The sequence below is a fragment of the Sciurus vulgaris genome, assembly GCF_902686455.1.
Source record: "Sciurus vulgaris genome assembly, chromosome: 11".
NCBI lineage: Eukaryota > Metazoa > Chordata > Mammalia > Rodentia > Sciuridae > Sciurus > Sciurus vulgaris.
In genome coordinates, this window is record NC_136472.1 from 68,513,076 (window position 1) to 68,538,944 (window position 25,869).

Consider the following 25,869-nt stretch of genomic DNA (forward strand, 5'->3'; position numbering starts at 1 on the left):
ATTTTTTTTAAAGAATCACATATCCCAATACAGATGGAAATAATTTTTTAATGTTTCCTCCTCTGGACCTGCCACAGATCACCTCCTACTCCTGGCTTTGCTTCTCTTCACATGCTTATCACCCACAGGGCACTGCTCGTTCTACAACCTATTTATCACAGGTGCTCCTCTGGGGTTTGTTTCTTTATACCAAGGCCTAGATAATGGCCTAACATTTTTTGCTTGGATCATAATTAGAATATTGGAATTCTAATATTAGAATATTGGAATTGGAATATTCAAATGGTCAGAAGAGGGAATTTTTGCTACAAGATAATTATACATATGGGTGAAATGTTTTGTTAGTAATTTACGATAAAATGTTATAAGTAAGGCACATGTAGACAGATAATAGGGATTTAGATAACTTTTGAAATGAATGAATGATCATGAATCTAATTTTCCATAGTTCCTTTTGCTTCTCTCTCTGGGTTTTACTTTAGCATTTCATCAATATTCATCATTTCCTGAGCAATGAACTGTAGATACAAATTTATGTTAATCAGGTAGATTCTCTGAGTTTTAAACACAACTGTGTATTTGCATACTGTGTGTGGAAGATTATTTGCCTGTGACTTATCTATATAGTACATATAAGTTATACATTGTTCTTTTATTTCTTTCCATTTTCCTTCCATTTTCATTCACCACTTTCTTGCTTAGATTAATTACCATTAGATCATTTTAAACTTCTGAGAAGCCTCTTAAACTGCTAAATTCTTAGATTGCCTACATCATTATGGAAAATTGATATTCTTCATATTTATTGTAAGACTAGAGATGATTTTTTCCCAAATAAAATATAAAGTTTTATAAATTGTGGACAGTACTATAACAATTGGTAGCTTATGTTGCTTTTTCACTTTTATTTTCACTATTATTCTCTGTCTCATTTTATAATTATATGAATGAAAAAAATTAATAAATGAACAGATTTTAATCCTTTAGAGTGATTTTTAATATTTTAGCATTTCTCTTGATAAATGTGTTTATTGAATGGATATTACCCATTTTCCATTTCACCTTACATGTTGTCATTCAATCAACTGAAATTAATTCCCAGCACTATATTCAAAGGTTAGCAGACAACTAAGTTGGTCAAAATTCAGGAGGGTTCTGGTATTGATGATGGTGATAGTAAGACAGTTGCTAATGAAGAGAGTTGAGACGTAAAATCATTTCATAATATTGGTGATAACATTATTGATAAGGCATCAAAGAAGAGAAAGCTAACAGAGTTTAAAGTCACATGCAGAACATTTAATTTTCATTTACTGTATAATTATCTTTAGGGACTTATCCATGGATTCATTTATCTGAAGTGCTCTGTATTCAGTGAATTTCAAATTGTCAGAATTATTGGCAAAAGAGCATGTATAAAAAGGTATAATATTCCTTATATTATCTTTAGGTATCAAAAGCTGCAGATTTGGTATACATACCAATATGAAGACAATGGACTAAAGCATTCCCAAATAGGATGTACCTTTCCAATGACAGTCAGTCTCACCCCTCTACCTTCTTGTTGCTGGGGATCCCAGGACTAGAGGCTCTTCACATCTGGATTGGCTTTCCCTTCTGTGCTGTGTACCTGATTGCACTCTTAGGGAACCTCACCATCCTGTTGGTGATCAGGGCTGAGAGCAGCCTTCACCAGCCCATGTTCTACTTCCTGGCCATGTTGGCTACCATTGACTTGGGGCTGTCCACAGCAACCATCCCTAAGATGCTTGGGATCTTCTGGATTAATCTCAGAGAGATCATCTTTGAAGATTGCCTCACCCAGATGTTTTTCATTCACAAATTCACCCTTATGGAGTCAGCAGTCCTCTTGGCAATGGCTTATGACCGCTATGTGGCCATCTGCAACCCTCTCCGATATAGCACCATCCTCACCAACAAGGTTGTTTCTGTGATTGGTCTTGGCGTGTTAGTGAGGGCAATTATATTTGTCCTTCCATTTGTATTTCTCATACTCCGACTGCCCTTCTGTGGGAATCACGTCATTCCCCACACCTACTGTGAGCACATGGGTCTTGCTCGTCTGTCTTGTGCCAGCATCAAGGTCAACATCATCTATGGTTTATGTGCCATATGTAATCTAGTGTTTGACATCATAGCCATTGCGCTGTCTTACATACAGATTCTCCGAGTTGTTTTCCGTCTCCCTTCCCAGGAAGCCCGACTCAAGTCCCTCAGCACATGTGGCTCTCATGTTTGTGTCATCCTGGCCTTTTATACACCCGCCCTCTTCTCCTTCATGACACATCGCTTTGGTCGAAATGTCCCCCGCTATATCCATATACTTCTGGCTAATCTGTATGTTGTAGTGCCACCAATGCTCAACCCTGTCATCTATGGGGTCAGAACCAAGCAGATCTATGATCGTGTGAAGAAAATGGTACTACAGAATCAAGGAACAGAAAAGGAATAGCACCTAACACAAAGGATGTTCCACCTGCAATTTTATGAAAACTCAGACAGAGAAATGCTTTATTATAAAAATTATGCTCCAATGCTTGACTACATTGTCTCTTTCAATATTTTTATTATATTGAAATATACTCAATATTTAAATGCACTGATTTCTACAGGATTTTCATACTACACTTCTCCATATCTGTTGGTAGATTCTTGTTCTCTAACTTCGATTCTCTTATATTTTTATTTTAGAAGGTTATCTGATTTTATCTATTCTTTTCTTCATCCGTTGATATGTGTATATCAGATTTTATCTATTGTTACTAGAATAATTAATATTTCTTGGAGAATCTTCTCTCAATGTAATTATATTTAGTTTCTGAATCTCTATTTTCATAATTTGCAAGATGCTGGAGAGAAAATGATGACTTATTTTCCCTGGCTATGAAATTTATAGTTTTAAATTATTCAACAAACTCAACTTAAAAATATCCATATTTTTTATATAATTAGGATTTACATTTGTCTTCCCTTTCAGGAAGCAGAGAATTTCTATTCATAGCAATTTGGTAATTATAGTATAAGTTTAGTATAAGTTTGCTAGTAAAGTCATGCAAATTTACCTGTTTAGTCTTATATGCACTATCTTATATGCACCATATTTTATTTCAGCCTCAGCTATGGCTCGTTTACAACCATAATTTTCTGCTTTTTTATTGTAATGCTGTTATTACTGTATGTCTCATTTAGTGTGATTTTATACATGTTTACAATAACTTAGTCATTGCCTTAGAGTTATCCATGCAAACTGTCAAAATCTAACATAAATTCACAGTCTTACCTCTTTATGTTAATAAGAATTATAAAAGAATTTTAGGGTATTTACCCACTTTTTGATTTATATTCTATCGTTGATGTCATCTACTTTTCCTTATACATTTTAAACTTTACAGGCATCTGGTTATGGTGTTAGAGTCAACAATCATTTTAATGTTCCCAAGTATTGACTTTTTTATTCATTCCTCCCTGAATTGTCAAAATTCCTTCTGTAATAAATTTACTCATTTCTGAAGAATAAACCTACTTCTTTGATGTAATTTTTTGAAAACAAATGTCCTCAGTGTTTATTTGCCTAAAATAACTTTATCTTCTTTTCAGGATTTTTTGAGGATAAAGAATTCTAAATTAGCTTTTATTTTTCTTTCAGACTTTTGAAAATGTTCTTATATTGCATTCTACCTCCCAAGTTTTGGCTGAAATATCAATTATAAAATGCATTGTTATTCTTTTAAAAGTAATATGTCTATTCACCTTTTTGGAATTTATGATTTTCTCTTTGAAATGACTTAAGTTCTATTTTACTTAGGTTTTAGTTGCTTTTTTAATCTTTTACTTATTTCTTTAGTTTTGCAAAATTTTTTGCCATTTACTCATCAAATAATTTACCTGTTCTTTCCTTTATCTCCAATTTCATGAGTAGATCTTTTCATTATCTCCCATTACTTTAATCAATATTTCAAAATTTCCACCCTTTTTTCTATTTTAGAGATTTTTACTTCGCCAATTTTCATCTTTCTTCAAGTCCATCTGTTTTTGAGGTATCTTCATTTTCAGTTATAACATTTATTTTCTTATACCATTCAACTGTATGCCAACAATATCAGACTCTTATTTTATGCATTTGGATATATAATTTAAAATTCGATCATGTCCATCACTTAGGTTCTAGGCCTTTTCTGTTTCACCCTCATTACTTCACCCTTTTAGAGTTCAGGTGCCCCACCTATATCCTTCCCAAACTCTCCCTCGTGAACAGATTATAATATCCAGTGCTAATCCTCCTCGCCCAATAAATAGCTCCAACTCTTTACTCAGTGTTTCATCTTTTTGGTTCCTTTTCCAAAACTGATAGTTTCCCCTAGAGGAAAAAGCCCCTATATTCTAGTTTAAGCACTTGTAACTTGACTCTGTAGTTTTTCAATTTAATTCCTGACTTAACATGATTTCATCTGGTTTTCTGTTTTTTTATTAGTGTAAAAATTGGGAGTAATTTTCTAACTTGCCACTATCGAAATGTATTTCTTTTACAGGATCAGCACCACACCTATGCTTTGTATTGTTATAGATGTAACTTACAGTGTGTTTATGAGCCTGATGCTTCCTGGTTTCCTATAGCAACATGAGTTGATGCTTTTTATTTTATATCACACTATAATATTATCATGAATTAATAACATAAGAAAATTTGCTGGTTTTCTTTCTTATTTCCCACAGGGCTGCAGTATTTTTGGAAAATATATTTGAAGGTAGGAATAGCACAATCTAATTGTTAAAATTAGCATGGAGATTTAAATGAGATTATTATGAACACTTGACAGGAGAAGAGAATGCACTGAAGATATTTTGATTCTCTGTGAATAAGAACTGATAAACTAATGAGGATTTTACAGATAAAAACTATTTAAGAGCTACATAAGAATCATAATTGAAAAGAAAACACACAAAGATAGGAGTCATTCAGAAAGAAGACTGAAATAACTTTAGAGAATGTCTTGTGGAAGTCCTTTATTTTGAAGATAGATGGCAGAGTAATATATGGGCTTAGTAGATTGTCTCCCAAGCCATATAACCTTTACTTTAGGGTAAAGAAGTTTGTATTGAGTTGTTGTCCTAAAATACTACATTGTTTGGAATAATTGTTAGGATTTTTAATATAAAAACATGGGGCTGGGGAGATGGCTCAGTTGGTAGAGTGCTTGCCTTGTATGCACAAGGCCCTGGGTTCGATCCCAAGCACCACAAAAAAAAAAAAAAAAAAAATGTAGTACATTAGACTGAAATCTAGCAGACAATCCTTATGAATACATATATTTTCCTTTAATAATTAAACTTCTGCAAAAATACTAAAAATGTGTGAAGTGGTCAGAAAAGGATGCTTCACAGAGATGCCTTATTGGTCAGAAAATTTATGATAAATGAATACAAACACTATTTGCTATGAATTATGTGACATTCACCATGGAATGAGTTTTGCAATCATTATATCTTAAAAACTCAACTAACTGCTTGAATTATTACTGTTATGATTATCCTAGAAATGAATAAGCTAAAACCTAGATAGGTTAATTTTTATTTTATTAATCACATTTCTCTAGGCTGCAGCCTTTGTTGACTCTTAGCTCTTTTTTTCCATTTTAAAAGCCAGTAATGGAGAGTGGAGTCCTGCCCAGGTCCCCATACTCTGTCATAATTTCCCAGGATGTGACACAACCCTTATGATGTAAAGTTACAATACTTTACCACAATAAAACTGGTTCTTTTTATTTTCTCATTTTATTATCCTTTCAAATATTTACTTAAGACATCATTAAATATAGGAATTTCTTCAAACATATCCTGATCTCTCAAAATCCTTGCATCCTTTTTCAAAGAATTTTATTTTACCCAATATTATAATCTAGACATTCTTCCTAAACCACATCAAAATTCCAAGTTACTTGACTCATCTAAATGAATTCATACTCTATTATCCACAACTTCTTAAATCAGAATTCATTATAGCTTTTATATGTTGTAGTTTGCAAAGTAAAGAAAATCACTGGAAATTCCTCAAAGTCAGGGTGAATGACATGGTCATCATTGTATCCAAAACATTCAATAATTCTGAAAATAGACTTTTAACAAAAGATCTTGACTTACATTAGGAGAAAGAAAAAATACTTGTGAAAAATTGACAGTCTAGCACAACTTAATACATTACAGTTTGTGGACAAAAGAAATAAACCAGAAATTTCAATAATGTATAGACTTTTGTTAATATTATTGCATCAATATTGCCTCATTAGTTTTGTCAAGAAGGCTATTCTAATGTAAGATGTCAGCAATAGGGAAATTTGAGTGTGAGTATGTGAGAGCTCTGTCTTTTCACAAATTGACATATACGTAAAAGTATTCTAAAGTAAAATATCTGTTTTTTTTAAAAATTGCAATGAATCGATAGGTCTTTAGGGGAAGAATTCTTTTTCCACATTTTTTATGGTGCATTATAGTTGTACAAATTAATGGGATTAATAGGATTTGTTATTACATATTCATATACACGCACACAATATAGCAATATAATTTGGCCAATATCACTCCTCAGCATTTCCTCCCTCCCTCCCTCCCTCCCTCCCTCCCTCCTACACTGTGGTTCCTTTCCTCTACTGATCTCCTTTTGATTTTTAGGAGATTCACCCCCACCTTTCTTTCCTTTTCCCTCTCTAGCTTCTGTATATGAGAGAACACATAGGAACCTTAATCTTCTGAGTTTGACTTATTTCTCTTAACATGTCTCTAGTTCCATCCATGTTTCCTGGAAGTATCATAATTTCACTTTTCTTTATGGCTGAATAAAACTCCATTGTGTATATGTACCACATTTTCTTTATCCATTCATTCATTGATGGACACGTAGGCTTGTTCCATAGTTTGGCTATTGTGAATTGTGCTACTATAAAAATGGGTATGCATGTATAACTGTAAGATGACTAATTCTTCAGAATGAATACCAAAAAGTATTCATATAGCTGGATCATGTAGTGGTACCTGCCTAGTCTTTTGAGAAGACGCCATACTGATTTTCATAACCATTGTGCTAATTACAGTCCCACCAACTGTGTAAAAGTATCCATTTTTCTCCACATCATTTTCAACATTTATTACTATTCATATCATTGATGACTGCCATTCTGATTGCTATGAGATGAAATCTCAGTCTAGTTTTGATTTGCATTTCCCTAATTTCTAATGATGTTGAACATTTTTCATGTATTTCTTGTCTATTTATATTTCTTCTTTCTAGAGTGTCTGTTTAGTTTGTTTGTCCATTTATTAATTGGGCTATTTGATTTTTGTGGTGTAAAGTTTTTTGAATTTTTTTTATATATTCTAGCTTCAAAATCAATAGAAGTAATTATTAAAAGATAAGGACAAGCCATCTAGTACATACCTACAGAGCCAGGGGGAAGTTACATCTCAAATACATGGAGGAACATGAATGTTTCTCTAGTACTTGTGATTTTCAAACCAGAAGCAAGAAGCAACAAGGGGCAAATTCCTGAAGAATTATGGGCTGCACAGTTGAAGCTGTTGAAGGAAGCCCTGGAATGCTAATTTTCCCAGTTACTAGGAACATAACTGAAAACTCAGCTAAGTCCCTCTGGTTCTTCTCTTGTCCAGTGAGAGCTTCCTTGCTCCAAATCAAATCCCCCTGCAAGGGGAGCTCTCACCAAGACTGACAGATGCAACAGGATCAAGGTTTACCAGAAATTTCCTGCCTCAGAGCAAGTCAAATTTAGAAAGTTGGTGTGTTTCTCACCATGCTGAATCAAGGTGTTCTCAGGTCTGCATCACTTTGTGGAGACTCCTGGGGAGAATCTGCTCTATTGTTGTGTCTAACTTCTCTAGGTTGCTGCCTTCCTTGACACATGACCCCTTTTCTCCATTTTCAAAGTCAGTAATGGAAAGTGGAGTCTTTCCCATATGGCCTTGCTCTGTTATCACATCTCCTTTGAATCAGATCTTGCTGCTTCCATTGTCCACTTTTAAGGCTCCTATGATTATGTTGGATCCCCCCCCAATAAGCCAGGATACTCTCCCTATCTTAAAGTCAGCTGATTAGCAACCTTAATTTCACCTATCACCTTATTCTCCTTTGCCATGAAACTTCACGTGATCATGAATTCTGGAGACAAGTATTTGCATAACTTCAGGGGTTGTATTCTACCCATCATCACTGTAGTAAGCTTCCTGAATTCCAATATCCATTTCATAATATTCATACTGAAAAACTCAACCTGCAAAAACCATCCAGTCAGGATTTTGAAGAGTCCAGCTAAGAATCACAAAGACAAAGTAAATTTTGTGGAAAATTGTCACCAAATATTCAAAGATTATTCACAACATTGAAAAAGAGAGTTAACAGATTAGTAAGGAAATGTGTGAAATATAATCAGCAAGAAACTTGTTTTAAATACATGCAGTTAGCAGTCTTAAAGAGATACGTGAGTGAAAAGAAAAGGAGAAAGGGACCTAGAGGGAGACACCCAGAAATTTACAACCATGAACAAACATCTATTATTATACAAAGGACTGGACATAGAAAATGTCAATGTTTGAAAATAATTATATCAAAGGTTTGAGGAGAAGAATGTAAAATACTGAAAACAAAAATGATTAGTTTTAAAAATAGGTGGATTTTTCAGAAAAACAAATGTAAACTAGATAAAATGATAAAAGAAAGATAAAATTCAGCCGCTTGTGGTGGCACATGCCTATAATCCCAGCGACTTGGGAGACTGAGGCAGGAGGATTGCAAATAAAAAAATAAAAATAAAAATGACTGGGAATGTGGCTCAGTGGTTGAGAGCCCCTGGATTTAATCCCCCGTACAAAAAAAGAAAAAATAGTAAAATTGATGAATAAAAGATAGTTTATATTTTATTTTTAATATGATGTAAATCTGTTGATGTGATGAATTATGTTTATTGATTTCCGTATGTTGATACAACCTTGCATTCCAGGGATGAGCCCCACTTGATCATGGTGCATGATCTTTTTAATATGTTTTTATATGCTATTTGCCAGAATTTTACTGAGAATTTTTGCATCTATGTTCATCAGGGAAATTGGTCTGAAGTTTTCTTTCCTTGATGTGTCTTTGTCTGGTTTTGGTATAAGACTGATACTAGCCTCATAGAATGAGTTTGGAAGGGTTCCCTCCTTTTCTATTTCGTGGAATACTTTGGGGAGTATTGGTGTTGATTCTTCTTTGAAGGTCTTATAGAACTCAGCTGAGAATCCAAATGCCTGGACTTTTCTTTACTGGTAGGCTTTTGATGGTGTTTTCTATTTCATTACTTGTAATTGATCTGTTTAAATCAATAGACTCTAAAACAAAAATCATATGATAATCTCAATAGATGCAGAAAAGCATTTGACAAAATACAGCACCCCTTCATGTTCAAAAAACTAGGGATAGTAAGAATATACCTCAGCATTGTAAAAGCCATATATGGTAAACCCAAGGCCAACATCATTCTAAATGGAGAAAAGTTGAAAGCATTCCCTCTAAAAACTGGAACAAGATAAGGATGCCCTCTTTTAGCACTTCTATTCAGCATCATTCTTGAAACTAGTCAGAGCAATTAGAAAGAAATTAAAGGGTTAAATATAGGAAAAGAAGAACTTAAATTATTACTATTTGTCAATGACATGATTCTATATTTAGAAGAGCCAAAAAAATTCCACCATAAAGCTTCTAAAACTCAAATGACTTCAGCAAAGTAGCAAGATATAAAATCAGCACTCATTCAAACACATTCCTATACATCAGTGATGAATCTACTGAAAGAGAAATTAGGAAAACTACCCCATTCATCATAGCCTTAAAAAATAAAATAAAATAATTTGGAATCAATCTAACAAAAGAGGTGAAAGATCTCTACAATGAGAACTATAGGACACTAAAGAAAGAAATTGAAAAGACCTTAGAAGATGGAAAGACATCCCATGCTCCTTGATAGGCAGAATTAATATTGTCAAAATGACCATACTACCAAAAGCATTATACAAATTTAAGTCAATTCCTATTAAAATCCAAATGATATTTTTCATGGAACTAGAAAAAGCAATCATGAATTTCATTTGAAAAAATAAGAGACCCAGAATAGCCAAAGCAATCCTTACCAAGAAAAGTGAGGCAGGAGGCATCACAATACCAGACCTCAAACTACACTACAAACCCACATAAATACCATTATCTCATACTAGATGAAAGTGCCAAAAACATTCACTAAAGAAGAGATAGCCTATTCAGTAAATGGTGCTAGGAAAATTGGAAATCCACATGTAACAAAATAAAATTAAATCCCTATCTCTCACCCTGAACAAAACTCAACTCAAAGTGGATCAAAGACTTAGCCCCTAGACCAGAGACCCTGAACCTAATAGAAGAAAACGTAGGCCCAAATCTTAACCATGTGGGCTTAGGATCTGACTTCCTTAACAAGACTCCTAAAGCACAAGAAGTAAAATCAAGAAATAGTAAATTGAATGGTTTCAAACTAAAAAGCTTCTTCTCTGCAAAGGAAACAATAACATGAAGAGAGAGCCTACAGAATGGGAGAAAATCTTGACCACATGCACCTCAGATAGAGCATTAATCTCCACGATATATAAAGAACTTCAAAAACTTAACACCAAAAAAAACAACCCAATCAATTAATGTACTAAGGAACTGACCAGACACTTCACAGAAGAAATACAATCAATGAACAAATATATGAAAAAAATGTTGAACATCTTTAGCAATTAGATGCAAATCAAAACTATTCTATGATTTCATCTCACCTCAGAATGGCAAATATCAAGAATACAAACAACAATAAATGTTAGTGAGGATGTGGGGGGAAATTACACCCATACATTGCTGGGGGGACTGTAAATTGGTGCAACCATTATGGAAAGTGGTAAGGAGATTCCTTAGAAAACTTGGAATGGAAACCACCATTTGACCCAGTTATCCCACTTCTTGGTTTATACCTAAAGGACTTAAAATTAGCATATTACAGCAATGCAGTCACATCAATGTTTATAGCAACTCAATTCATAATAACTAAATTATGGAATCAAACTAGATGGCCTTCAACAGATGAATGGATTTAAAAATGTGATATATATTATAAATATATAAATATTTATAATACATTTATTATAATTGTGATATATATTATATATTATATATATATGTTGCTAATCAGCTGACTTTAAGATAGGGACAGTATCCTGGATTATTGGGGGGAATCCAACATAATTATATATATATATATATATATATATATATATAAATAAATGGAATATTACTCAGTCTTAAAGAAGAATGAAATTCTATCATTTGCCAGTAAATGAATGGAACTGGAGAATACCATGCTAAGTGAAATAAGCCAATCACTAAAATCTAAGAGTCTGATATGCATATGCTAATTCACAAAGGCAAGGTGGCTAGGGAAGAATAGGTTTACTTTAGGTAGAGTGGATTGAAGGGATGGGAGGGGTTATGTGGATAGGAAGAATAATAGAATGAATCAGACATTATTACCCTGTGAACATATGTAACTATAAGGCCAGTGGGATTCTACATCATGTATAACCAGAAGAATCAGAGATTATATTCCATTGTATATGATGTATCAAGTGCATTCTACTGTCAGGTATAACTAATTAAAACAATTTTAAAAATTGACATAAGAATATGGAAAGAAATATGGTAAGAAAAGATTAAAGAAAGTTTGAAAAACTCTTAGAATTAACGTAGATATAGAATTTCAGAATGTTAGGACCTACCAAATAATGAACACGATTTGAAAATTGTAAATCTACATTCAAATATGAAAATTTCAGTATATTAAAAATAAGCATTCTATCTAAAGAACAGGAAAAAAAATTGAAAAAGTAAAAAAAGGGATTGGCATCATGAGTTTTGTTAATAGCACAGGATGCTAGGGGCAACAGAGCAGAACAATAAATACAGAAAGCTAGTGGAATAGAACTTTGTTCCAAAACTCTAATTTTTTTTTCTAATTTTCAAATAATAAGACAAATGAGGAATTATTTAGATGTAAAAATATAATTAAATATTTTCAAAGAAAAAGGGCACTGTGATTGTCCACAGAGTTGGGCTGGGGAATACTTTATATTTCCCATAAAGACCTTTGAAACCCAGAGTAAGAAGATATGATTGACAGTCTGCATTGAGAAAGAAGTTATTAAAATATATTTTATCAAGTTAAGATGGTCATTTAATATGATGTTTTTAAAATCTGGAAATAAGATTCCAGATGACAGCAGCAGAAGAAAAGCAGAAAAGGTAAAAGGGAACTATATTTTTGTTTTATTCAAAATAGGGTAGTTTTAATGGAAATTATTTTAATTGGAAATTTAAAAATAGAATAAGAAAATTTTAAATTTTAATACTACTCAGTAGAAGAAGGGATATAAAATGCAATTTGAAAACATCAGTGGAAAAGACAGTTTTTTTAAAAAAATGGAACTAAATTAAATAATTCACAGCATGAAAATGAGAAAAAGGAAATTATTCAAAAATATGAAGTTTTAAAAATGCTGAATCAAAAACAAAGATCAACAAAGAAGAAATCTGCTCTGATTGATTAAAATTATATCACGTAAGAATTGTACTTCAAAGAATAAAACAATGTGTTACTATAAAGTATAAAAGAGGATTCATGGACAGGAGCATATTTTTTAACTAAAAAGTTATGTAAATATGTATTAATAGATGACTACATAATCAAAATCAGTGTTACACAACAAAACGTGAATTATTTTAACCTATGTAAATTAATAAATAATTTAACAAAAATAGTATGTGTGGTTGTAAAACTAAAAATTTATACTCCAAAATCAGATAAACCCATTCAAGAATTCACCTCTGGACAAATGAGAGAAAAGCTGGGTGGGGCAGTTCTAATGGTGATTTTTACTTCAGTGTTGTGTATATTTAGTTGAGCATTATCTCTGAGATGGGTGCAATGTAAGGGCTCTTCATTCTTGTTTGCAGGAAAAATAATATTTGTTATATTTTTTCTTTAGCTTTCTTAAATAGACTTGATAAGAAAATAATTATAATTTCAAAAACATGTAAAATGATGTTGACAAGTTTGGTAACACAGAAGTTCATTGCTTGGTATTTGGCGATTTTATTAATGAACTCCTTAAAAGTCCTCACCCAGGCTCATGTGAAAGGAGCTATTCAGAACTAGAATTGCCACTTTTACATTCCAGTCTGGAAGAACTAGTGATATACCATGGTTCCAGGATGAAAGGCTTTGGATTTGGGGACAGAGCATTTTAGTGCCAAATATAGACTGAAAAAACAGAACTGCATAAAGTGATGGGAAAAGACCAGTATGTATCACGGAGAGAGAGATACTATAGGTAGCTAGATATCAGAACTCACTTATGCTTCTGCCAGGGACTCAATGCAGATGGTTAATCAGTGATATGTTATTTTTGATATTTGTGAGAAATAGTCTTGAAATTATATATTTGCTTTGGTTATCCAAGCACTGTATTTTATGGATTTGGCAGAGGATTTCTCTTGAACTTACAGATTTGGCAATGATTGTTTTGAACCTAGGAACATGGCTTTACAAGAACACGACAGAGTAAAAGCTTCACAGAGTCAGACTTTTGGGTTAATTTGGTGTCTTGATTTATTCTCAGCAGTTAAAATGATTCAAGATATACAACAGATGCAAAGTGAATGTGAATTAAATCAATAATGAAATGTGTACATGCATGAACAGAAGAAAACAGGAAAAGAAGGGAGAATGGGAATAGTTGATACAGTCACATTTCCAGTGCCACATATCTTGAATGGAAGAGCTCAAGAGGCCCAGTATGATATGTTCATTCCCAAGTCATTTGGCAAAGGTCACACAACTTCTTCCCAGGATATTCCTTTCAGGATACTCATCAGTCTTTCAACTTGAGATGCAATGAAGTGTCTACAAGGCTCTGAATCCATTTGTCTATTGCCAGGAACAAACCAACTTCTATTGCACTTTGGCAGTAAAAAGGGAAGGAACAGGAGACAGTCAATAAGGCAAGGACATGAGTCTCCCAAGAAGGTTCAAAATTCTTAGTAAAGGCACAGAGTGTCATCTTTTAGTAAACACATGAAGCACTCGCTCTCGTATCTGTTTGGTCCTAACACCATAGATAATGGGATTAAGGGAAGGTGGAATAACCAAGTAGAGGTTTGCAACCAAAATGTGAATGTACTGTGGTATGTTGTGTCCAAATCGATGAGTAAGGAAAGAGAAGAGAGCTGGAACATAGAAAACACAGAGGGCGGCCACGTGAGAACCACACGTGCTTAGAGCTTTTAACCGTGCATCCTGTGATGGGAGGCAGAAGACAGCACGGAGAATGTACATATAAGAGATGCTGATAAGAACCAGGTTCAGAAGAAAGAGGGAGATCACGAAGAGCCCATAGGCAGCATTGATATGGATATTTCCACAGGACAATTTGGCAATGCCCATGTGCTCACAGTAGGAATGGGCCATTACAGGAGCCTGACAGAAAGGTAGGCGGTAAATGAGATAGATGAAGGGAAATACAATCAGAGCTGGGCGAATTACTATGCACATGCTGATGCCCACCAGCACCCGAGATGTCAAGATGGTTGTGTAGCGGAGAGGAGCACAGATGGCCACGTAACGGTCAAAGGCCATGGCCATCAGGACTTCAGCCTCCATGCCAGTGAGGGTGTGAATTAAAAACATCTGAGCGACACAACTTCCAAAGTTAATCTCATGGGCATCAAACCAGAAGATACCCAGCATGCGAGGTACAGAGGTTGTAGAAAGGGCCAAATCAACTGTTGAAAGGATGGCCAGCAGGTAGAACATGGGCTCTCGGAGAGATTGCTCTGCCTTGATGACTGTCAGAATTGTGGCATTGCCCACGAAAGCCACAAGATAAATGGAGCAGAAAGGCAGAGAGATCCAGGTATGGACCTCTTCCAGACCTGGGATTCCAATGAGAAAAAATGTGGTCGGGTGAAAAACACTCCTGTTATGGTACAGCATCCTACCCTGGGCAGAATAGGTGATGCTCTTCCTCCTGTTGGGGGCAAAAAAGAAGAGAGGAAGGTCAGAGGAAAAAGGCGATGACACATAAATTGCTGGCCCTGTGTTTCAGCAGAGTTAAGTCACCTTTTCCATGAGAACAGGCCTGCTATTGAAGTTTGTACAAACATCCTCTTGGCAATTAGAATAGCTCAGGATATGGTCAAATTCAGTTTTCCTTCTGCCTGTTGACTGCATTCTAGTTGTGAACATGGAGGTTTGCCGCAAACTTGGGGCAGATTTCCAATTATTAGACTTTTCAGTTCCCTTTTGAAGAAAATAGCATTTTTTTTTTAACTCTGCGAAGTCATTCTTTGGTGAGAGACTCTGGCACAAAATGACGACACTACAGAGAAAGTCAAGAGCGCCTTTAGGCAGTCCATAATCGAACAAAACCATAAACCCAGGTACGTAGGCATTCCCACACTCAACACCTAAGTTCTTCTTCTGACTGCTCATTATTGACAGACATAGTGATACATAGAAAAGCTCTGACCCGAGCCCAATAACTTCTCACACATGCTCAAACAGACCACAAAAAACACAGCTGGATGTTCTTCTCAACTGTTGGCTACTCGAGATGCCTGACCAGGAGTGGAGATCACTATTGTGGATGGCATACAGACTACAGGGAGGACCAGGCAGAAAAGGCATAAGGAGGGCTGGCATCAACACACTCCTGTCCATGACCACATCAGGTACTCTCAGAAGAGCTGTTAATTATTTTACCTCTGTTAGGAAGCCCACACTTACTTGGTCAGTCCTTCTGCCAGTTCCAGGAACTAGAAGTGTAGACAGAAGCAAACCCTGGCAGCTCAGATGGTTTGGGCACTTCTGAAGGTTTTATTTTGTTCTGTTTTGTTTAAGTTTTCTTGGATAGCGGTGCCTCAATGGAGAAGGAATCACCTTCTGCAGTAGTCCAAAGGGAATGGAGAAAGATGAATTAAATTAACACCTTCAAAATGCTACAAATGAACCAAGCTATTTAGAATGAGATGAAGAGAATTTTCCTGGGACCTGTGAAACCGTAGTTATAATTCAAAATCAAGCCTAGCCACCATTGTGTTCATCTTGGCATAGCTTCATTTTCTAACAACTTTTAAAATTCTTTTTTTCAATACAAGGAACATATTCAGGTGAAAAATATAAATAAATTCACCATCCTTTTGAGTTTATCCCAATATAGAGAAAGCAATTGGTGCAATGTGCATTGTGTTCAATAAAAAGTAGATACTCTGGTTGCTCTTACGACAGTGTTTAACTTCCAGAATATATATTTTTTTAAATAAACTCAAATAATCCAATCACTAATGTGAAAAATAAACATATTTCTCAAAAGAAAACAAAGTCAACATCCTTAGCAGTTAAGGGAAAGCAAATCAAAACACTGAGATTTCATCTCACTCCAGTTAAAATGGCAATCATCAGGAATAGAAATAACAGTAATTGCTGATGAGGCTGTGGGAACAAAGTACACTTACACATTGTTGGTAGGACTACAAGTTGTTACAATCACTTGGAAAGCAGTATGGAGATTCCTCAAAAGACTGGGAATGCAATCACCATATGATCCAGCTATCTCACTCCTTGGTATTTGTCCAAAAACATCACAATCAGCATACTATAATGATATATGCATACCAATGCTTACAGCCACACAATTCACAATAGCCACATTATGGAACCAGCCTATGTACCTGTCAACAGAGAAAAAGATAAAGAAAATGTATACATAAATACAGAATGGAGCTTTTCTTAACCATAAAGAAAAATGCAATCATGTAAAGTGCAAGTAAATGGTTAGAACTGGAGAATGTCATGCTGAGTGAAATAAGCTAGACTCTGAATATCAAGAGTCAAATGTTTTCTATCATATGCAGAAGTTATAGATAAAAAAATAAGAATTAAAAAAGGTGGGGAGTTCTCATGAAAATATAAAGGGGAACAATGGAGAAGAGGAAGAGGAGTAGGGGCAAGGAGGAGGGGTGGAAAAGTAAAGCAACTCTAGAATGAAATTGATCATTTTATGCTATGTGCACGTATGAATGCATTATGGTGAACTTCAACTTATATATAGCTATAATGTACCCATTTGAGTAAATAAATAAAAAGAATCCAGTAAAATAGAGGCAGGGGATTAGGGGAGGGAGGAGTGGAGGGCAAGGGCAAGTACTGGGAATTGAATATGAGCAAACTATATTATAAGCATTTATGATCATCTCACAACTAACCCTACTATTTTGTATAACTATAATGTGCCAATAAAAATCTTAAAAAAAGACAAATTCTGGCTGATTAAAACATCATTGTCCGGTAGAAAAAACATGGCAAGGCCAATGCTATCAAGCCCCTGGGGCTCACTTAAGGTTGACCTACGAGTCCACTATAACAGATGTTCTCAGTTAGACTCACTGCATTTACTGCTATAGAAATTGAAATAATATAATGCAATTGATAGGATATTATGGCTTATATCTTTATGAGAGAGTTCATACATAACTGTTTTTATATTTATGATTTAATGCATGCATAAATCATATATATTATGACAACACAAAATGTCTTACAATTTAACACCTACATTTCTTGTCTGCTTTGTGCAGGTTGGTCACACAGTCTAGTCTTGGCCTTCATAGCCCAAATATCTCTCTGTGTACTGCCACATCCACACAGCAGATGTCAAGAGCTGATCCACCTCAGTCTTCCACAAAACATCAGACAGCCCAGGACTTGACTCCCCTTTTTGAGTAGAGCCTGTAAGATATGCTTATATCAGTTTTCTCACACCTATGGGACATCAATTTTAATCTTGACATAGCTGTGGGACTAAAGCCCTCAGAGACTTCTCACAAACTCCTAGATCCTACTACAAGGACAGAAAAGCCCAAGGAGCACAGAAGCAAATTAAGAGGTATGAAAATAAACATCAACAAGTGGTGATAAAATACACATTTAATGTCATTTGTATTTGATGGTGTATAAACAGATAACTGTTTCTCCATATGAATATGATTATGTGGCCCAATTCTACCATCCTTCTACATCTAGAAGAAACTGGCTGATTCAGTTTCAAACACTTTATTTAGTATCAAAGTATTCTTCTTTAAGTGTCACGATTTCTCTTCATGGATAGTTTTTTTTCCTACTATAACTGCTTTGAGTATTCCCTGATTAACATAAAAACACAGAAACTTGATCTTTTATCCAAAATGTTTTCTGTATAAGAATATCCCACTTTCACCACCAAACTTTCAAATATATAATTAAAAAAAAAAAAAAAACCCTAGTGACAAATATCTAAAATTTCAATCCTGGAATAAGACTGCTGGTGTTCATATCCTGGTTTGTCACATTCTAGTTTTGTGATTGTGGGTATCTTATATATCATTTCTATGTCACAATTTTCTTATCTACACAATGAGAATAATAATTGTATTTCCAGGGCTGCGGTTGTAGCTCAGTGGTAGAGAGCTTGCCTATTACATGTGAGCCACTGGGTTTGACCTCAGCATCACATATAAATAAACAAAATAAAGTTATTGTGTACATCTACAACTAAATATATATATATATACATACATATATATATATATATATAAATTGTATTTCTATTAAGTAGATATGAGACAGGAATTAAACTTCTTAGAGGCATTGTAACCCGGTCTTGTAAATAGTAAGTTATCAAATATACCAATTTTTAAATAATTATTTCTGGATTTCAGTTTGCAAGAACAACTCCATGCATGCTATTTATTTGTTTTATTTTTTATATTTTTGTGGTGCTGTGGATTGAACCCAGGCCTCATGCATCCTAGGCAAGTGCTCTACCACGGAGCTATAGCCCCAGGCCCTTAGATGTTATGTATGCAAAACAAATTGAGGAATCATGTATACTACCAATTTTACAGACATTCTTCTTCTGAACTCTCTAATGAGAAATAATTTCAACCTAATTTTGAAGTCAAACATGCAAATATTGTAGAGTCTCTATTTTGATGTGACTTTTTGGAATGAAATAATCACTATATTACCAAGTTGAGGTTTCTGTGGACCTCCCCAGGAAAACATGAGGCTTAAGAAATAAAGCACTGAATGCAAGCATGAGCAGCACCATCCTTAAACTGATTCTATCTTCTCCATCATTCCATACAAATGTTTACATTATCTCCGCCAAATTCACAATTTTTTTCCTGTGCATATATAATAAAATATTCTCTTTGGTCTGATCAGGTCTTCACATCTAATCAAAATCAATCTTCAGTCATTTACTCATAGGCACTTTTCTTAGATGAGGAAGCATCTAAATTTGAATGCTACTCAAGGCATTTTGGGTCCATGTGTGTGTCACGGGGCCAACTTTGGGATCAAGACAAGGTACAGGATCACAAGGCCAAATATAAAGACAAAATTGTCTTCAATGACACCATTTGGTTAAGAAATTCTTATACAAAACCAAGTCAACACCTTTATTAATAGGAGAGCCAATAAATCTCCTTTAATGGCCAACGCAGATTATTTTTTTTTCAAAAACCTGCAATGTATCACAACAGATAAAAACAGAATAACTTTTTGTTTCTTTGAAGGCTTCTTTCTCTGAGGCCTCAGTGCTGTAACTCTACGCATTCCTTCCCAGCACCATAGAAGTTGATTTCACCTAGTGCAATTGGTGGGATACTTTTCCTTGGACATGACTTTAAGCAAAAAATAAATGGTAGGAGATAAAATAGGTCATGATGTAGTGATATAATGACCAATCCATCAGGAAGGCATAACAGTTAAAAGCATGTATGCATGTGATAACAGACCATCAAAATATGTGAAGCGAAAACTGACAGAGGAGAAATAAGCAATGGAAAATAATAGTTAAGACTTTAATATGCTGCTATAAATGATATCTAGAACGAGGCAGAAGATCAATAATGAAATAGAAAACATGATCAACACTGTAAATCATCCCACTCAATAACAATAGAATACACAATTTTCTCAAGACACATGGAATATTCTTTAGGATACAACATATGCTAAATCACAAATAAAACCTCAATACATTCGAAATACTATAAATAAAATGAAGTTTTGAACCACAACAGGATAAGATTAGAAAGCAGTAACAACATACACACACGTAAAAAAATAAATAAATTAATTAATTAAATAAAATAAAACACAAGAATGACAAAAACACCCATGTAAGAAACTCACAAAAATGTCAAAAGTAAATAGAATATTTTTAAATAATAAATTAGTAAAAAAATAAGTCAAACTGTTAGGAAATAATTAGATACATTTTTACTTTGGTACTTCTAGTTTTAAAAAAATAATGACAAAATGTACCAAAATTTGCAGGATGCAGCTAAATCAGTTTTTACAGAGGAATTTATCACTTTAATGTTTATATTCTCTAGCAATTAAATAAATGCAACTTAAAACTACCCTGGGATTTTATCTCACTCCAGCCAGAATGGCAATTATCAAGAATACATTTGACATGATGGATTACATTTATTGATTTACGAATGTTGAACCATCCTTGCATTCCAGGAATGAACCCTACTTGATCGTGGTGCACAATTTTCTTAATATGTTTTTGGATACAGTTTGCCAATATTTTGTTAAGGATCTTTACATCTATATTCATCAAGGATATTGATCTAAAATTTTCTTTCCTTGATGTGTCTTTTCCTGGTTTGGGTACGAGAGTGATATTAGCTTCATAGAATGAGTTTGGTAGGGTACCCTCTTTTTCTATTTCCTGGAATACTTTGAGAAGTATTGGAATGAGTTCTTCTTTGAAGGTCTTGTAGAACTCAGCTGAGAATCCGTCTGGTCCTGGGCTTTTCTTGGATGGTAGATTTTTAATGGCTTCTTCTATTTCATTGCTTGATAATGATCTGTTTAAATCATGTATGTCTTCCTGGTTCAGTTTGGGAGAAGAATATGTGTCTAGAAATTTGTCAAAGTCTTCGGTAGTTTCTATTTTGTTGGAATACAGATTTTCAAAGTAGCTTCTCATTATGTTCTGTATCTCAGTGGTGTCTGTCATGGTATTTCCTTTTGCGTCATGTATTTTAGTAATTTGAGTCTTCTCTCTCCTTCTCTTTGTTAGTATGGCTAAGAGTTTGTCTATATTGTTTACTTTCTCAAAGAACCAACTTTTTGTTTTGTCAATTTTTTGAATTGTTTCTTTTGTTTCAATTTCATTGATTTCAGCTCTGATTTTAATTATTTCCTGACTTCTACTACTTTTGCTGTTATTCTGTTCTTTTTCTAGGGCTTTGAACTGTAATGTTAGGTCATTTAGTTGTTGAGTTTTCATTCTTTTCTGGAATGCGCTCCATGCAATGAATTTTCTTCTTAACGTAATCCATCATGTCAATAGACTTAAGGATAAGAATCATATGGTTATTTTGATTGACACAGAGAAAGCATTTGACAAAATACCACACCCTTTCATGCTCAAATCACTAGAAAAAATTGGGATAGTAGGAAAATTCCTGAACATTGTAAAGGTTATTTATGCTAAGCCCATGGCCAACATCATTCTTAATGGAGAAAAACTGAAACCATTCCCTTTAAAAATGGGAACAAGACAGGGATGTCCTCTTTCACCACTTCTATTCAACATTGTCCTCGAAACTCTAGCCAGAGGAATTAGGCAGACTAAAGAAATTAAAGGGATATGAATAGGAAAAGAGGAACTTAAGCTGTCACTATTTGCGGATGACATGATTCTATATTTAGAGGATCCTAAAACCTCCTCCAGAAAACCTCTAGACCTCATCAATGAATTCAGCAAAATAGCAGGCTATAAAATCAACATGCATAAATCTACAGCAATTTTTATACGCAAGCGACGAAACAGCTGAAAGGGAAATGAGGAAAACAACTCCATTTGAAATAGCCTCAAAAAAAAAAAAATAAAACACTTGGGCATCAATCAAACCAAAGAGGTAAAAGATATCTACAATAAAAACTACAAAACATTGAAGAAAGAAATTAAGGAAGACCTTAGAAGATGGAAAGATCTCCCATGTTCTTGGATAGGCAGAATTAATATTGTCAAAATGGCCATACTACCTAAAGTGCTATACAGATTCAATGCAATTCCAATTAAAATCCCAAAGGTGTACCTTACAGAAATAGAGCAAGCAATTATGAAATTCATCTGGAAGAATAAGAAACCAAGAATAGCTAAACCAATCCTTAGCAGGAAGAATGAAACAGGGGGTATTACAATACCAGAACTTCAACTATACTACAAAGCAATAGTAACAAAAGGGCATGGTATCGGCACCAAAATAGACAAGTAGATCAATGGTACAGAATAGAGGACATGGACACAAACCCAAATAAATACAATTTTCTCATACTAGACAAAGGTGCCAAAAACGTGCAATGGAGAAAAGATAGCCTCTTCAACAAATGGTGCTGGGAAAACTGGAAATCCATATGCAACAGAATGAAACTATACCCCTATCTCTCACCCTGCAAAAAATCAACTCACAGTGGATCAAGGACCTTGAAATCTGACCAGAGACCCTGCATCTTATAGAACAAGAAGTAGGTTCAAATCTTCACCTTTTGGCTTAGGATCAGACTTCCTTAAGAGGACTCCCATAGCACAAGAAATAAAAGCAAGAATCAATAACTGGGATAGATTCAAACTAAATAGCTTTCTCTCAGCAAAGGAAACTATCAGCAATGCGAAGAGAGAGCCTACAGAGTAGGAGAATATCTTTGCCACTCATACTTCAGATAGAGCGCTAATTTCCAGAATCTATAAAGAACTCACGAAACTCTACACCAAGAACACAAATAACCCAATGAACAAATGGGCTAAGGAAATGAACAGACACTTCAAAGAAGATCTACAAGCAATCAACAAACATATGAAAAAATGTTCACCATCTTTAGTAATAAGAGAAATGCAAATCAAAATTACACTAATATTCCATCTCACCCAATAAGAATGGTGATTATCAAGAATACAAGCAACAATAGGTGTTGGCGAGGAGGTGGGGAAAAAGGTACACTCATACGTTGCTGGTGGGACTGCAAATTAGTGCAGCCACTTTGGAAAGCAGTGTGGAGATTCCTTAGAAAACTTGGAATGGACCTACCATTTGACCCAGCTATCCCACTCCTCGGCCTATACCCAAAGGACTTAAAATCAGCACACTACAGGGATACAACCACATCAATGTTCATAGCTGCTCAATTCACAATAGCCAGATTGTGGAACAACCTAGATGACCTTCAACTGCTGAGTGGATAAAGAAACTGTGGTATATGTATACAATGGAATATTACTCAGCTATGAAGAATAATAAAATTATGGCATTTGCAGGCAAATGGATGAAATTGGAGAATATCATGTTAAGTGAGATAAGCCAATCTCAAAAATCCAAAAGACGAATGATCTCACTGATAAGCGGATGATGACACGTAATGGGGGGTGGGAGGGGGGCAAGAATGGAGGAAGGAGGGACTGTATAGAGGGAAAAGAGAGGTGGGAGGTGGGGGGGAAGGAAAAAAATAACGGAATGAATCAAACATCATTACTCTATGTAAATGTATGCATATGCAAATGGTATGCTGGTACTCCATATACAAACATAAACAACATGTATCCCATTTGTATACATAAAAAATAAATTAAAAAAATACAAATAACAATAAAAGTTGGCAAGGATGCAGGAAAATAATTCACTCGTACATTGTTGGTAGGCCTGCAAATTGATGTAGCCACTCTGGAAAGCAGTATGGAGATTCTCCAAAAAACTAGAAATGGAACCATCATTTGATCCAGCTCTCCCATTCCTTTGTATATATCCAATTATTTAAAATCAGCATACTACAGTGATGCAACCACATCAATGTTTATAGAAGCTCAATTCACAATAGCTAAGCTATGGAACAAATCTTGGTGTCCTTCAACAGATGAATTGATAAAGAAAATGCGGCATATATACACAATGGAATATTATTCTGCCATGAAGAAAAAAAAATGGAATTATGGCTTTTGCCAGTAAATGATGGATCTGGAGACTATCATGCTAAGTGAAGTAAGTCAGTCCCCAAAAACCAAAGGTCAAATGTTTTTGCTGATAATGTGGAAGCTAACCCACAGTTTGGGGGTGGGGGGAAGTTTGGTAGATTGGACAAAGGAGAATGAAGGGAAAGGAAGGGGTATGGAAATAGGAATGATGATAAAATTAATCTAACATGATTTTCCTGTGTACGTATATGAAAATACCAAAATGAATAGCACCATCATGTATAGCCACAAGAACAGAGTCCTAATTAGAATAAAATACATTCCATGCTTGTATAATTGTATCATAATGGATTCTACTGTCATGTTTAACCAAAGAGAATCAATTAAAAAAGGAGAATAAAATACAAGCCACAGTCCAGGATATTTACAAATTACATAAATAACAAATGTTTTATACCAAGAATATAATTCTGATATCGAAATATTTGTATACTAAATATGAACAGTTCTATACATAGTTGATAATATAAACAACGTTGGGGTCAGTATTTATAGGTAAGTGAAGGGTGATAGAAAAATGGATATGTTAGTGGATCATACTTGGAGATGTCAGCATAAACTCATACTGCTTGATGTAGATAGAGATGGCTACATAGAGGAATATTTATAGATATTCCTGTGTGTATGGACAGGTTACTATGCACGTATACCTTCCCTTTCTTTGTCAGATGAGAAAGGACTGAAATCAAATACACCCTATTAGCAAGAAGCACATTCAGCACCCACATCCTGGTTTCATACACCATTCTTAAAAAAAATAAAGACTACCTAGAGAAATAACAGATTCAAAGGGTTTGGCAGGCAATATAGAAGATGATCCAGGAGCATCTAATAACATGAGAGAGCAAGGGCATGCTAAAACAAAACAAAACAATAAAGAAGTAAGGGAAGTCCTACATTAATGGGTACATGTCAAAGGGATATCAGTATCAACTAAAATAGCTCTTTTGTGTCAAAGCTGGAATAACTTGAAAAAAATAAAATATATTTGATTATAATCAAATATGTAAAATAAATATCTGTAAGTCCATATTATTATATGTAAACTGCATGAATGAGTTTGGCTCAACTTTGATTTCTTTTAGCATACTTTCAGTATGCTAAGTTTTATTCATTATTATTTTCTTTTGCTAATAGCCTTTACTGCTGGAAATATTTTCTTTGTCTTGAACAGAAAGTAAAAACAGTATTAAAATATTTTTATACTGCTGTAGGTAGTGTAGGGAAATACTGTTGATCTAGACTGCAAGGTCTACATTAGACAGATTTTTTTTTTTTTTTTTTTTTTTTTTGCACCAGGAATTGAACCGAGGGGCACTCAATCACAGAGTTGTATCCCCAGTCCTTTTTTATTTTTAATTTTGAGATAGGGTCTCCCTAAGTTGCTTGGGCCTCCCTAAATTTAGAATTTTCTCAAAGTCTAAATCTTCAGAAATTGAAGGTTTCCCAAGGGATACAAAATAATTTCACTATAAAACGGTGCCTTTATTCTCTTTATTGAAAAAACAAAGATTTGTTATTAGTAAAGTTTAGATACTGAAACTTGAAGCAAAATATTATTAGTAACATTTACATGCAAGTCTTCATTACTAATAAACACTCTTATACAGACAGGATGGGAGAAAAATTGTGTTTTAGAGTCTCTGGATTCAC

At 34.4% G+C, this 25,869-nt stretch overlaps 2 protein-coding genes across 2 annotated transcripts; one reads left to right on the plus strand and one right to left on the minus strand.

Moving 5' to 3' along the window:
* Nucleotides 1-1,519: 1,519 nt before the first annotated feature.
* On the plus strand, nucleotides 1,520-2,473 carry LOC306640465 (olfactory receptor 52E2; the record flags this gene model as incomplete). The annotated part of the gene is made up of 1 exon (XM_079104749.1): nucleotides 1,520-2,473. The coding sequence occupies one exon, from the start codon at nucleotides 1,520-1,522 to the stop codon at nucleotides 2,471-2,473; it is 954 nt and encodes a 317-aa protein (XP_078960875.1).
* An 11,707-nt stretch (nucleotides 2,474-14,180) lies between these two features.
* OR52J3 (olfactory receptor family 52 subfamily J member 3) lies at nucleotides 14,181-15,116 on the minus strand (the record flags this gene model as incomplete). The annotated part of the gene is made up of 1 exon (XM_079104811.1): nucleotides 14,181-15,116. The coding sequence occupies one exon, from the start codon at nucleotides 15,114-15,116 to the stop codon at nucleotides 14,181-14,183; it is 936 nt and encodes a 311-aa protein (XP_078960937.1).
* Between the last annotated feature and the right edge of the window lie 10,753 nt (nucleotides 15,117-25,869).